The sequence below is a fragment of the Agelaius tricolor genome, unplaced genomic scaffold, assembly GCF_023055355.1.
Source record: "Agelaius tricolor isolate 1412-34295 unplaced genomic scaffold, bAgeTri1.0.p SCAF_3, whole genome shotgun sequence".
NCBI classification, from domain to species: domain Eukaryota; kingdom Metazoa; phylum Chordata; class Aves; order Passeriformes; family Icteridae; genus Agelaius; species Agelaius tricolor.
In genome coordinates this window covers 30,337,101-30,353,050 of record NW_027269263.1, presented here as the reverse complement: position 1 = coordinate 30,353,050, position 15,950 = coordinate 30,337,101, and the positions used below count along the sequence as shown (strand labels likewise).

The 15,950-nt window shown below is 41.1% G+C and overlaps 1 protein-coding gene across 5 annotated transcripts in view; it reads right to left on the bottom strand.

Annotated features, from left to right (window-relative positions):
• PPFIA2 (PTPRF interacting protein alpha 2) overlaps window positions 1-12,152 on the bottom strand; it is a 287,260-nt gene extending 275,108 nt beyond the window's left edge. For 3 of the 5 annotated variants that reach the window (XM_071423345.1, XM_071423347.1, XM_071423346.1), the window contains exons 1-2: window positions 11,844-12,152; window positions 3,735-3,985 (exon numbers count right to left, since the gene is read on the bottom strand). In XM_071423345.1, the coding sequence (XP_071279446.1) occupies window positions 3,735-3,983 (249 nt within the window). In that variant the 5' untranslated portion in view covers window positions 3,984-3,985; window positions 11,844-12,152. The remainder of the gene's footprint in view (window positions 1-3,734; window positions 3,986-11,843) is intronic. The other 2 variants (XM_071423348.1, XM_071423350.1) reach the window with 1 other exon arrangement.
• Window positions 12,153-15,950: the final 3,798 nt, after the last annotated feature.

The window sequence follows — 15,950 nt, the reverse complement described above, 5'->3', positions numbered from 1 at the left end:
TTATACCAGTTATGGGTTTTTACTGTGTCTTTGTCTAAGAAAGATGCCATTCCTTCATAATGCAAGACATTTTTTTGATGAATGACCTATCTTTATTCATGGTACCCTATAATCATTTATTCCTTCATCAACATTATTTTTGGCTTAAAATATTTTTCATCTTTACCTGTTCATTCCATCTTCCTGTCTCTCCAAGAAAATCTATGAAATCACTCGTAGTCCCTCTCAAGTCAGTTTCCCCCAGAAATAAGAAATCTTCAATTAGTCTTTTCAGACAGAAAATGTTACTTACTCTTTCCTCTAGCAATGCTTTTCTTAATCTCTTCCAATTTGAGGTCAACTCTCAATCACTACTGAGCCAAAACTCAGAGAAATAAGGGCCAAACCACCCCTTGGTCTAACTGCATTAATATTTACCTACTTCCAACAGAAGTCTCTTACATAACACATTTCAAAATGATACTTTCCATTTTTAACCTCCCACTGGCTGCCTACCACCATTGTAAACCATATATTCTCCCACTTTACTACTGCTACCTAAAAGGTCATGACTTTTTTTATTACCTGCTAGATATAAGGCACTCGCCCTTTTACCATGCGCTACCATTCCACCTCTGTTACTCTTGTTCTTGTGTATTATAATACTCCCTTAGTTCAAAATTCAACTCAATTTTGTGTCATCTTAAATTTCCACTAGCATGCTTCTTCTTATGCTCAAATAAATAAAAGCTTCAAAATACATTAACTGCTACTACTCTCCTTCCATCCTGTCAATCTACTGTAAGTGAAAATTTTTCCTCTCTCTCCTTTATTACTGACCTTATTAATTATTATATTGCTTTTCCTTACACTCCTCCCATCTATTAGTAATTTAAATGACTTGACCTCAAAAGATATCATTTTAGGGATACTGTAGTTCCCCAATCTAAAAAGTCTGGTACCAAAGAGGCATGTTGAGTAACTTTGTATAAAGATAATTTTGATAAACCCTTGTAATATTTTTAAGTTAGCTTTTTGACATATCATTAGATTTTCCTCCAAAACAAGATTAAAGTCTTCCCTGTTATTTTATTTAGACTAGCTGATCTGTAATTTCCTGCTCACTTTTTCCCCTCCTTCCTCAAACATAGCTGTTCAGTTACAGACAGATGTTCATAAAGTTAAAACTGCCAATCTAATGAAAATAAAATTTATTTCAATGATAGAACTTAGCATGATGACTATATTTCTGTAACTCAGATTTGAAAGACATGGTTAATTGTACATTGTTCTGTTGCAGTGCAGACCAGTATAAAAACTTGAAGACATTTACAGCCATTGGCTGCAGCCCTAACAGCTATAACAGCATTAACTAATAACACAAGCTTCCTATTTAATGTTATTTATGATTTCCTAATTCACATCAGACAAGATTTTTCAATGGCTGAGTTTTCATGCAAGCTCTTTTTGTGCTGGTTCTATTTATTACAAGTGTAATGATTTTTCCAGAATGTATTTTTCCCAATAAGCAAAAACAGTGTCCTAACAAAAATGCTTTGGAATACAACTATGTCAATACACAGTTTCTACTCATAAAGCGCTATGTAAATACTAAGAAATAATTGAAAAAATTTTGAAAACCACTCAAGGGATCAAGAACTAAAAGAATAAATTCTGATAACGCAAGACTCATTAGATGCCACAACTACATGATAATTATCACATAGATATTGTATATTTATATATTCTCTTCCTAAACTGAATAAAGAGAGAATTCTTCCTCTCCACTAGGTAAGAAGTCCTAGGTAATACTTTGTTAGAAGGCTGCAACAGGCAGTTAGCAAGGCAAGCTTGCCATTCATAAAACAATAAACCAAAAAACTGTGAAAGTACTATATAGAATATCTCAAGTCCAGAATTGAAACTAAATAGTATGGCAGTGATATGAAAATTACATCCTTGAAAGACTCTATTACTCAAATGTTATATTACTAAGCCAGTGTTCTGTACTTTTAAGAATTTAATCACTTAGATGAAGATCTAGATAACATACTTGATGGACATAAAACCTGATTCTGCTTTAAGGTGTAATCAGTGTGTCACACAGTTTCTCATATGGGAAACCTACATCTCTCTTAGATGTAAGGATGAATGCTACCTGAAACACATTCCCAATGGTCCATGGTAGACCAAAGCATTCACCTGACAAATCTATTGCTTTTAGCAGGTGTACAGCTATCATTCAAAACTATGTAGCAAAATATAATTTTAATCTTTATTTCTTACTAGAAGAAATAAAGAATAAAATACTATTGTGATCCATTTCCTTAGAATTTATTTCTTTTAGGCTCTGTATGGCATTTAGAATGACTATTATTTTCCTTAGCTAGTCTCCAGTATTTTAGCAGGAGTTCTGCATATGCAAGACTTATTAGGGCTTAGACACCTGCTAGTGCCCAACAAAAATACCTCCCTATGGGCTCAGTGGAGAGTGCTTCAGCACACTGAAAGGGATGTGTTAACAGATGCTGAGCGTCCTCTCTTCTTTGGATTTCCAGCAGTAAATCTTTGAATAAAGGATTTATGCTGTCTTTCACTTACTCTTTTCTACTCTTCTATGTAGAGATACCTGTAAAAAGAAGCTCAACTGCCCACAAATAAAGAGAAAAAAAAAGAAAAAAAAAAAACCAACGTTGATATTACAGTTTATCAAGATCATTGCTACTCCTTTTTGTTTGTCCCAAAACAGCTGCAGGCATTCTTATTGTCTGGAGCTCTTTCTCTATCTCTCTTTCTCTTTTTCTCTGTCTCTCTGTCTGTCTCTCTCTCTCTCTCTCATTTTGTCCTATCCCAAGATATTCCAAAAACCTACTGAGGTTAGCACTTGAATAGGGAACTGCTTTTCCCTATTCCAGACAGTGCCACTTTCCTCTTCTACCCTTAAAAATTTTCGTACTTATTTCATTCATCCTTATTGCGTCTTTATTCCAACCACACACTTCCTAATTCCTCCCTAGGCCCTCACGGTCACATTCTCTAATACATGACAGCTGAGAGACACAAAGAAAACAACACGGAATAAATCTGAATATTGAATCATGGTGTCTTTCCAACCTCTGGCCACATACGCAGACTGAAGTAAAATCTTTCTTTGCTTTTAATTCTAGTATATTAAAAACAATTATATTGACACATATTATTGACATATATCACACTAGTATTTTAACTGAAGACATTCAGTTTTGAAGTTCCTAAAAAAGACTAGGGTAACTTCAGATAATGAGATTTATATAAATATTTAAACTTAATTGAATTAATATATTAAGGTATCAGTTATTTTTTTGGGGTTGTGTTGTACCTTATTTAACTACATTAGTTAGTTTTATTGTTTATTAGAAGTATCTAGAAAACATTCTCATTCTTCTTTCTTTATTTCTACCTCTAGATCTTTTATTTAAATGATCCCTCACCTGTTGTAAATGCTAGAGCAACAGCCAAAAGAACCAGTAGCTACAGGCCTTCATCTTGCTCTCCTTCAAGTCAACAGCATTACTCCTACTCTTAAATATGAAAAAAGGTCCCATAGAGGTCAAACCAGGTTATATTAATTCAATAGGAGTTCTGCAGCTGACATCAATGGGAGCAAAATTTGGACCTCAAGTAATGCATACTGATTATGGTTAAAGTAATTGGTGTTAACTCAAAAATTAGTGAACCTAAGCAAAAAAAAGAAAGAATCTTTGTTAACAACATACCTGAGGCAGTGCTGAGTTCAGCTGTCGCTGGAGGGAATCTCTGTCGTAGATGACATCCTGTAGGCGTTGCTGTGCAAGTGACAAGCTTTCCTGTGTCTCCCGAAGGGTATCCAGGAGACGGTCCCTTTCATCCAGCATGTTCACCATCAGCTGCTCAAAATGAGAATCCGAGTCCGAGCCACTGCTTTGGGACCCCCGTTGACTCATCGGGGTGTCCTCGTTTATCGTTGGCATCACTTCACACATCATTTCTTTAAGACAAACACAAATCAAGGAACAGCTCTTCAGTAGCGAAAACATTTCAGGATGTTTCATAAGAGGAATAATAAACTCTGTCACATGGACACAGTTAGTAGATTATTGCATTGTTCCCACTTTTAAACTTGCATGCAATGTTAATCAGATGATCAATAGAGAGGGATTAAATACAGTAACTAATTCCATAGAGCAAAGACTTTGAATGCGCTTCCCAAAACTAAGGAAGACTGACTGGAAGGAGATGGAGGGTTACAGAATATTTAAATTAATAGTTTTGGAAATAACACTCTCTTAAAATAACAGAAAATACTTCCTCTGCAATTGTAGTCTCCCTTATTGTTGCTTTTCTCCCTTCTCTTACTTAATTTCATTGTTGAATTGTTGGTATTGATGTCAATAGCTGCCACTAATTGCCAGATTTTGTCTTCCTCTAGGCAATTCTACAGTACAGCTCAGGCTAACCATTGATCCAGTATCATGCTGCCTTAACAATGCCAGGTTAATCTATTTTTCTATCTAGTTATTCCCATCCTCAGGGGAAGTTATTCTCCAGTGAGCTTGTTCAGTAAGAGGTCAAGAACTAGAAACTCTGCTAATTACATCCCTATGATATCTTGTGCAAATTGAATTACCAGGAACAGAATCACTGTTGTTTGTTTCTTAAATCTGTCCTGAGCAGAGCAAATAACATCACCTAGTCCCCTACTTCAGCTCCAAGGCTTTTTACATAAATCTCAAACCCCCCTTCATGTACAGTGAGAAGCTTTAGGAATCTTTAGGAGAGCTTGCTGATGTTGACTGCTTTGTCCACTGTCCCCAGGGACCTTGGGATGTGGGATGCCAGCCAGGGGAGCCTGTCTTGCCTCCAGGAACCTCTCACAACATCGTGTAAGTACAGTGCACTCAGCGAGGGGCCGTCACAAGCCTCCACTCAGCTCCCACCTGTGGCTAACCAGTTTGGGATGGTCATGTTCACAGTGAGCAAAGGGATAACTAAAAAAATTCCAAGGCCATCTGCCACTTGCTCAGTTCAATGATAACTTTTCGGCATGCACCAGGTGGCCAGAGACCATGGTCTCTTCATGCCCATTCTCCTAGATCAAAGTTAACAATTTGGATTGTCACTAAACCCTTTCTGCCTCACAATCATCAACATCTCATGGGTCACACTTCTCATCCCAGGGGATTCTCATCGGTGAAGCTTCATCATTCAAGAAATTACTTCCAATGTGCTACACATGGTTTCTGGTGTGAAGCATTTGCTACCCCTGCACACAGGCTGCGGCAGAGTGAGAGTGGTACAATTTTGTGGGAATGCTGCTGAGTGTGTGAGAACAGGTAGGGAAAGCTCTGTGTGGAGAGCTGTTGCTGCCTCAGCACCTTGCATTCACACTAGATAGGAAATCTCTTAAAAGTCGTTATGTGGATGTGGGAAGCCATATATGTAAGTGGTTGTGGGGTTATAAGGGAATCCATGAATGCTCATGGCACTATTATCACATCTTGTCCCTCTCAGCTGTTGCATTCAGGGAAGGCAGGGGGCCATGCATTGTTCTTATTTTGAATCCCTGGACTGCATTGTTCTGACAGCACAAGTAACAAACTTGGGCTATGACTAAGACAGCAGAGAAGGCAGGGAATGGGTGGGCAGTTCCTGGTGTAGGCAGTTGCTATTTGGAAGTTTTCTCCCACAGCTCACAGCCCCAGGAGAATCTTTAAAAGGTACAGCAGTTCTTGCAGTCAGCCTGGTGATGTACATCGCTTTCTGGGAGTTCGGAGATCAATGCCATTATTCCATTCGAACCACTTGCATCCTCTCCCTCCCCCACCCTGAGAGTGAAGAGAAACACAGCACAGCAGTCTGTTAACCTGAGCCAGATAGAAAGGCTGCTAGGGTGTGATAGAAAGGGACATTTGGGCTCCTGTAAGAGCAAGGAGCAGGAGATATGGGAGGGAATTCTGGATCATGACCTCACACAGATTGTTTGTGGGGGTCCATGAGGACCCCAAACAACTTGGAAGGAAACCTGGCTTCTCAAAGTGTCTCTGGGTCACCAAGATACAAAAAAGTAACAAAATCTCAAGCAACTGCAGGTTTGCTGTGGGGCTTCCAAAGAAAATTTTTTACAGCCTTTCATGAAAGACCTATTATGCCACGCTGTTTGATTTACTATAATTTGTGTCTTCTTGCCTTTAGAAAAGCATTTTTGTTTTCCTTTTTTAAAACTTTCTTGGCATTTATCACTCTTATATGTGCCAACACATGGGATGCTTTCAATGTCCTGAGGCAGCCACCATTTAACACTGTTCCCAAGCACGTGCTGAAGAATAGAGCTACTTCCCCAGGACCTTATTACACCTTTTACAAATTTCCTGCTTGACAGCGGGAAGGAATCAAAATACTGAGAATATTTGAAGAATATTTAAATGAAGAAAAAAAAAAGGAAAGAAGGCTTGTCAAGAGAGACTGCAACAAAAGCTAGGGCAGGTTAAAGCAGAGGAAGAACTTCACAGGAACAGAGGAGGAGTGTCAGCAAACAGACCGATCACAGCCTAGTAGTATAAGATTGGAAGCTGAGGACAAATAGAAGGGCACATATGCATTTGGATCTTTATACAGGAAATGAAATATGTCACAGAGCTATAAGAGTTCTTGACATTTCCTGATGGTGTGTGCATGTATTAGTCAACCTTTGACTAACCACAGGATGATGTGGTTCACACACAGGGTCAGGAGATTTAAATGTAAGAGTCAGCTCCCAGCTTAGTTATCCCTGAAAGGAATTTAGTTTGCATACACATACAGATGTGTTGTCTTGGTCATCTATGTCCTTCTGGTGTATGTAAATTAAATTCCTTTCAGGGAATCAGACAGAAACAACTGAGGGATTCATGCTAAAACATAACATAAAAATAGTACTGATATGATCAGTTTGGTCTGATCGCTAATGTGGTGATATCCTGAGTAACCTGAATTATATTTTTTAAATTTCCAGTGGGGAAAGAGGGCCATTTCTGATTTTCCTTCTATGTCATTTGAATTTTAAACCTAAATTTGATGATTAAAAACCTCCATCACTCCAACAATTTTTAGTCTGGTTTCATAATATAATCAGCTGAAATATTTCATACAATGAAATTAGAAGGAATCACTCTATCTACCTACTCTTCCCCACTTATCACAGACCATAAATCTGTGTTAAGCTCAAGTATATTTTATACAGGAAGAATTTAAATCATTAAACACTGAAAGTGATCTCTCTAATAAATTAACCAGAATAAGCCATTTTTTTTGCAAAAAATATATTCCTTTTTGAGTTGTATTTATAGGGAAGACACAGCCACATTCAATGCTACAATTCTAAAAGGCTCAAAATAAGGCTATGGGCAGGCCCAATTCTATTACTCTTCAGAACTACCATGCCACACATACTTTTGCAGCTGATCTCTGCATTTCCATAACTTTTGAAAAAACTCAGATATCTTTCCCTATATATGCACGAATCAAATTTCATATGCACAGGACAGCTGCATGCTGGACTTAATGATATATGTACAGATCCATGCATACATAGCAGGTATTTGTTTCAGGTACTCAGTTCTTACTAAACATGTAGATATCAATTCCACTCAGAATTGAACTGAAGATTAATAAAGGACTGCCATTAAGCTTCCTTTTTGTTCTCCATTCTTACTGCTCCAAAAACAGGCTAGGCTCAGAGAACTTGATTTTCTAAACCATAGCTGCTAGATAGACCAAGCACATCCAACTGACATCTGGATATTCCATGTTTTCTAACTGTGTTTATCAGCTTGTCATATGATTGATGGAATATAATCATATGCTCAGGAATGCCCCCAAAAATCAAAGACTGGAATGAAGACTCCCAGCCCTCCAGTCTCTTGAATTGGTTTTGTATAGTTTAATAGGCTGTTAGTTTCTCATTCAACTCTGAATGCACATTGAAAATCAGATGCATAAACATCTTCGAGTCTGTGCATATATTTTAATCTCTCCACTTGGTCTGCACATGCCAGCTCCTATGTTCAGATATTCGTTATCCCAGCATAGTATCCCTTTCCCTCATCTATACATTCCTACCAACTCCCACAAGGCAATTGCAGTTACATTTCTTTGATGAGTCTGCTAGTGAAAAAGAATTCACAGATGACAGTGACAAAAAAGGGAGAATAAGCAAAGACAATCAACAATGTACATGAAGCATTAGAATTCTATCTCTGAAGTTTAAAACGGAAACCTTGAATTGCATTGTCACAACTATAAATTGCAAACTAACCACTCTTAAAAGTTTCAGGTAATGTGACAAAATCTAAATGTGACAAAATTGGACTGCATAAATATCTGTCTTAAATTTCTGAAAATTACAGTTAACACTGAACTTTCTTTTATTTTCCAAACCTGCAGTGAGCAGACTCATCTTGTTTTGCACTTGGCCCAGCACTGAGCAAGTTTTCCACTTGTGCAGGATGACTTCCAAAGGTCTTTCCACATGGAGTAATTCCATGGGATAGAACTCAAACAAATCAACCACCAAACAAATCCAAGAACCCAAAACCACAGACTTTGCTTCTTTTCAAAGGAATGATGATGTTGAATTGAGTAAACTCATGTATCTGTACCCAGCCATAAGGAGGCACCTTTGCAGAGACTGAGTAAATTCCCACTGAAGGATTTTACTAAGGATTTCTTTACCAAGAATTGATACCTCAAATCCTACTTGGTTATACCAGTGGTGCCTAACCATGCATCTGGCAAGCTACTGCAGCTCATTGTGCCACCAGAGAACTGCAGGCTTTTGCCCCAGAAAACAGCAGAGAAGAAGCTGGGGGGAAAATGGAAGTAGAAGGTGGGCAGGTAATTAAGATCTGAACTGACCAATTGGTCATCAGGAGAAAGTGAGGTATAGGCCAGGTAACTACAGCAACCCACTAGGGAGTGGACAGCCACCTTGCTCTCTCAGGATATGAGAGAATCACTGAATACTCAGGGTTGCAAGGAACCTCTGGAGATCATCTACTCCAACCTGAAGGCATGTTAAGTGGAACACAGGCAGCGAGGAATGATCACTGAGGGAGCTGGAATTTCTTTCCAGTGGGTGTTAAGAACTGCAAGTGGTGGATTAAACACCTCTGTCCCATATTTTCAAGACCATAGAAGTCCATGATAATGGAATACCCTCTCCTGTACATCATTCTGTGCAACACTTCCCATGGGGCAAGGATTGCAAAGAAGAGGGAGAAGAGGAGAGAAAGGAATAAACAAGGTGGCATATTCTTCAACTGAAAGAGCTGACATTAATAGCTGAATGGGCACTATATACCTCTTCATTCAAAAGAAAAGAAGGAAAGCTTGTGTTCTTTGCCAGAAAAAGGCTGACTTGCCCTGTAGTAATACAATTTAACTAAAGTTATGCTTGACTGATCTATGCCAACAAAAGTAAGACTTTTCAAATGTGTTTCTCTTTCTTTAAATAGAAAAATAAAAGCTCCATTGATACTGAGCTTACTACTTCTATAGTTCAAAGTTTATCACTTTACCCAGTATCCTGAATGTAAGTAAAGCAATCCCTCAATGAAAGATGCATGGAGTCACCAGCATTTTACTGTTAATATATAATCATTGTTCCTTAGATCCATCCTGAGCCATGAAGCAGATATTACAATTCCCTTGGGCAGGGTGCCCCTACAGCATCCAAAACTTGCAAGGACTGCAACATACAGTGAATTTGTGTAGCACCTGCAACTATCCCAAACCCCTGGAGAGGTTCTGAAGGGGGAGCAGAATACTGGCAAATTCCTGCTTCCCTTGAAATCCATGTAGCACATAAACACTCCCTAGAAATAGACTTTTAGGTAATGTAATAACTTTAGAACTCTTCTAATTCAAAACAAAACCTAGACTCTTATTTAGTAGTAGTTCTGGACCTGAGTGCTCAGGCATCACAGCCATACCCAATGGCAGCTTGAGAAGCAGGACACTGAAGCTCTCAAAACACATTATCTTTCTTGTCCATCGTGTATCTACTGCACCATCTACTACAACGCCTTTTCCAGGTTGACTGGTTGTTCAGTGTTTTCTCCAGTTATTTGCATGGAATCAAACCCAGCAAATACTTAAATTCATGGAAATTCTTCATAGACTTCAATGAGTTTGGATCAGTACAGATGGTTGAAAAAGTCACTAACATAGACAAGCCATCAATCTCCTGTCATTTTACTCCCTCCAAACAAAGGCATAAAGATCACAAATGCCTGGTTTGTGATACCAGGGAGCATGATGGATGTTATGTGACCACTGCCTACTGTATTACCAGAAATCATGAACAGGTTTCCCCTCTAAACACACAACACCCAACTGGCAAAAAGTAATCTGTCTTACTAGAAGGAGAAAGAATGTGGTTCACTGTGATTAAGATTTTTCAGGCTGTATGGAAAAATGTCATAGCAAATCTATAGCATTAGCTGCATTATGTCTCCATCAAGAGTGAACTCTGTATTAGCTCAATTAGGAATTCTGCAGCTCAGTTTAAACAACCAGACAAGGGGAATGGACAAAAATTCCAGCACAGAGCACAGGATATGGCCATCCTTGGTTAAGAGTTATATAAAGCTTCTTTTCGGGAGGGACTCCATTAACAAATTAATTGATAGCAACTCTGTTATATTAACTTCTCTCTGATAATGATCATGTATGGACCAGGTGTCAAAGTATGTCCTCAATACTGACTTTCTCTAAAACTACTTGAAAATTTCTGTGGTATGTATCCTATAGAGGTGGAAAATGAAAAAGTTGTCTTCCTTCTTCTAACTGGACCCCACCCTATTTGGCATTTTCTGTTATCTCAATTGTCCAAGAGTCTTAGAATTATTTATTCAAGTGAATATTGTAACAAACACCTCTGCAATCTCATTTAGCCTGGAAATTATTTACCAGATGGAGTTCTTTCACTTGGGAAGCTCTGGGAATAAGAAGACACAAAGCTACTTGGCTTCTGCCTGACAAAGGCTCTTAGACAAGCATTCATTTTGCTCACCTTGAAGGCCACCACCTTAGATGTGAATCTAATTTTAGCCCCTCACCTTTCTATCCATAACTGGCTTTAAAAGCTTGTTTTCTGCTTGCTCTTGTGTTTGATTTGCACACCACAGCTGAGGAGTCATTTCAAGTTACTTATAATTTTGCTGCAGGAAAAAGAAGTAGAAATCTACCTACCATACATTCTAGCCTGTCCACAGTGACATCAGCTTGAAAACTCATTTCATTGGATCGTTCTGGGTATTTTGCATTTACAAGCTATTTTTTCCAAATCGTTAAATAGATATAGTGACTGATAAAACCAGATCTTACTGCAATTATGTCTCTTCAGATGTCCTCAGCAGGATCGCTCTTAGGCAGCACAGTGTAATTCCAATAAGGAAAATCCTTCCTATTGTCTGAGTTGCATTACATGCATATTCCTCCTCCTAGTTAACTCCTTACCTGCCAGCCTCCACTAAACTATGATATCACCTTTAACAGAAGCATCCTGCACTCCTTCCACACAGGAGGGGTGATCAGCACAGTACCTTAGAAAAAGGACTCATTCCAACTATCTGTTCTTTATGTCATCCCTCTCACCTCCTACCTCCCTTAACCACAACCAAACAAAATAAGTTGATTTCACATTTTTCAGTCTGAAATCCCCCAACTCCCATTACAGAAATGCATTTAAATACCACACAAGTGCTACAGCAAGAGGCAGACAGCTAGATTTTGCATTTGCATCTCATCCCCTGAGGATATCGGAGCTAAGGAAGGAATATCTAACTCAGAAATAGAAGGTTCAGTACCTAGTATCTTTTATTTCGGCGTCTGCTATTTCACTTGATCAATAACAACCGCAGTCTCCACCGGCTTCGAGCGGGGACTCACACAGCCGAGCACTCCTGGACCATCTTCCTAGAAATGGTGACACAGGCGTTGCTCCGAGGAACCCCAAGCCCCCGCACCCGTCCTCCGGCAAGTCTCGCTGCTTGGCACCTCAACATTTTCTTCGGTCACTTCGTCAGCAGCCAAGAGGAGAAGCATCCATGGGAAAAATGGCATATTACAAATTTTGCTTTGGGAAGCAGAGCTCGGTTCAGACCATTGTCGGGAGGAGGAGGGGGGGGAGCGGCTCTTAAAGCTCCAGCAGCCCCTTTCGAGCAACAGCATCTTTGCAGCTGGAGGCAAACCATCACAGGGGGAGGGGGCAGGGCGAAAGCATCTTTCTTTTATTTATTATCCTTTGCTAAACTTAACTGAGCGGTATCTGGCTTCCCCGGCTCTTCGATACCTCCCAGGCTAATTATGCCTCTGTGCGTGACTGAAGTCCACACGCACGCACGACTGCCTGCATGATCAAAAAGCAAACGCGCTTTTCTGCTTTACAGAGAGAAATCCTCTGCCCAGGGCTTGTCGCTGCCCGGCTGGCCCATCGCTGCCCGGCTGGCACCGTGCAAAGAGCCGTGCGGAGCCGGAGCCGGGAGCGGGGAGCGGGAGAGCCCCGGGCGGGGGTGACCCACGGCACGTGGCCGCGCCCCGGGCACCGCTGCCAGCCCCGCGTCGCCCGGGGACGGCAGCGACACTGGCACGGCAGCGCTACGCTACTACACCCTGTAATTCAAGGAGCTCAGGCAAACGCCACGACATCTCTTCTATCCGTAGAGCGTAATAAAGCGTATCATCTGCGGTAATCCGACCGTGAGAAAGCAGGGATAAAACCTGCCATGATCTCAATAGCCCGGGCGTGTAATTATTATCAGACACTGGGGAACGCCCGGCGCGGCAGGAGCCCTGTGCCGGGTCCGGAGCCCTGTGCCGGGTCCGGAGGGCGGGGGTGTAGGTGGGGGCGGAGGGAGCGGCGCGGCAGTGCCGGGCTCGGCTGGGCTGGGCGCGCTCCTCGGCGCGGGGACTTCCCCTGGAGCCGCTGCAGTGGTTTTCACCAGTCCTTAAATAAATTCTGAAGTAATCGCGTCTGCCTCCTCTGCCTCACGCACGCGGCTCCCCAGATGCTGCTGCCGCTGCTTCGCGGCTCGCTCGGCGTTAATTCCCTCGCGCCCACTCCTAAGGAAAAGAAAAAAGAAAATAAAAAGGGGACACCAGGGCGTGACCTGGATGTTCAGCGGCGCTGCCTCCAGCCCGTACAGTTCCCCTGCCCACGGCCGTGCGGCCCCCGGGCGGCTCGGAGGGGCTGGAGGGGCTGCAGCATCCGAGCCCCCCGGGAGCTGCCGCCGCCTCCGGGGCTCCCCCGCGCCTCCCCGCACAGCCCCGTACAGGCGGCCCGAGGCGGGCGGGAAAAGAGGGCTGGAGAGGTGGGACAGTGGGGAGTGTCCGTGGAACCGGGCGTTGTGAATGAATGAACGAGTGAGTACCAGCCGCCGTTTTCAGAGCCGGCTTGAGGATATTTGTTCAGCCCAGTTTGAGGATGTGCAGGTATCAACTACTCAAACTTTGTTCTTGCAAAAAATATTTCAGTATTTGTTTGCATTTCTTGTGCGTAGAAGAAGAATTTCATCCATGAAGGATTGACTGTGTTGCTTCAAAAGCCCGAAGTCTCTTCATGTGCTGTGGGAATGTGCTGGAGAGAGGAGGGAGCCACAGCCAGCACCATGCTGAGACTCAGTGATGCTTGCTGCTGAACTGGCCGCACAGGAAGTGTGACACCATATTGAAATAGGAAATATAAATGGAAATATAAATGCACAGAGGATGCACTGTAAGGAAAATAGCTGGGAAGAGTTGTCAACATGGACATTTCAGATCCAAGTACAAAGAAATTACTGGTGCCATGCCAGAGTGTGTTGCCAGAGCTTTTAGTGCAATGCATAGGTGAAAAGAGAAAAAAATAAGGTAGCTCTTCCTCTCGCCTGTGCCACTATTCCACGTGGCTTTTTGTCATTTTACTTGGTCATTTCAGATCATTATCTTGACTTAATTATCAGCATACAAACCATTAGAGCAGTTGCCTGATAATCCCACTGTAGCTGAGGGCAAGAGCTGTCATCTCTGAGATTCTTCTACTGCATGACTGAGCAGTCTCACAAATCTGAGCTTTGAGTTAGGCAAGTAAGGAAAAAGTAAGAGACTCAAAAACCAATCATTGAGAGTAGTCATTCTCAGGAGGTACAACCCAGGCTGGGTGGCATGAACTGACTCAAAGGACATATCTGATGGGGTTTTTTACATTATTTGTTTAAGGGTTTTCTTCCCGTTTCTTTGAAATGAAAGATCAGGGTTTGCATCTTCAAACTTTCGAGAACTCACCACTCATGAAAACCCAGAGCACCGGGAATATTTCTCTGTCTGCTCTGAGGTGCCCTGGCCCCCAGGGGAGCACTGACTTTGACCCTCATTCATGGAGTAAGTTTTCTAGACTTCAAGGTAGACTAGAATTCACAAAAGTGTAAAATACATTATAGAGAGTAGTGTAGAAAGTGAGTGGTGAGAAATTTAGGTTTTGGGATTTTAATATGTTGTGGATGGAAGCAAGATGGAGGGCACAGGGTGTCGTCCTGGGTTTCTTCTTCATGCTTCTTCTTCCTTCTTCTTCATGGGTTTGGGTGGCATTTTGTGATTGGGCAGAAAAGTCTGCATTGCGGGCTCTGTGGGATCAGTTATTGGGTTAAAAGGGAAAATAATCTAGGTGTCAGTTCTTAATTGGATAGTTTAGTCTTAAAAGACCTTGTAACAGAAGATTGTTGGCCATTTTGTGCCTTCTAATGAAAAGCTGCCGAACTCACAGTAGTGAGACTGTTTTACTGATAAGAAATATTAAACACCTGAGTCTGAACATGAACTACTGTCTCAAGTGCCTTCAATCCAGATCCAGAGAAACCAATAACCACTGTTACTTTTTATAACACATCTGTATGCATGGTAGCATCACTCTTTTCTAAATACTGATAAAGATGGATGTTACTGATGACATCCTGCCTTTTTCCCTTTTCAAACAGCCTTTTCCTGCATGAAGTGTTTGCCAGACATGTGAGAGATCTGTCCATATTCACCAAAGGTGACTGTTTTCAGTAATCACCTTGGAAAATATTCCAGTCCCTGTTCCATGTACTGGAGGGGGCAATTATTTGCAAGCTGTATAGCATACAGACCTCCTTCACAGCCATTTGATTTACAAATATGTGTAGAATAGTTTTGGAAGTCTATTGGCCCCTCAGCTCCTCATGCCCATCCTTCCTACTGACTTTCAATCATTAAAGCAAAAACCCAGCACAGAAAGATTACGATTGCTATTCAAGGTATTGGCATTGCTACCTGTACTAGTTGACCTGCTGCCCTTATCTTCTCCATTGCAGAGTCACAGATGAGTAAGTGGCTGCAGTACCGTGTGTCACTGCACTGAGGTTACTGCAGAGTGCAGAAGCTGCCAATTACCACCTGTGCTTTGTGGCACCAATTTAAACAGGAGCCTCCTTCTCTTCAAGCATGTAGGGGTTTGAGGTCAATAAGATGGAAGAACAAGGAAAAGCTAAAGAATAGGAAGTGAAGAACTGTGAAAAAGCCACAAAAACTGGGATGGAGAAAGATATTTGGGCTTGGTAATAATAAAGGAATTCTCCATAAGGGACATCTTTTGGCAAAACCTAAGTAAGTAAGTGGAGGGCATATGATCAAGAGCATATGAGCATAATAATATATTCCATGGAAACTTTAGTAGTGAAAGGTATTTAGTTCACTGTTTAATTATGAGCCTAAAACCCCCTTGAATCGAATTTGACCATTAGATCTCCGAAACATAGTTTTGCTTACCTAAGCTTCCAGCATTTTATTAATTCTATTACCTATTATCTATATCTATTCTATTAGATTAATTCTAATCATTCAGTTAATTACCCCAGAAGTATGAAACGCCTTGTTGCTCTGGGAGGTTCTGTATTTGTGCATGTATGTACTGGCATCAG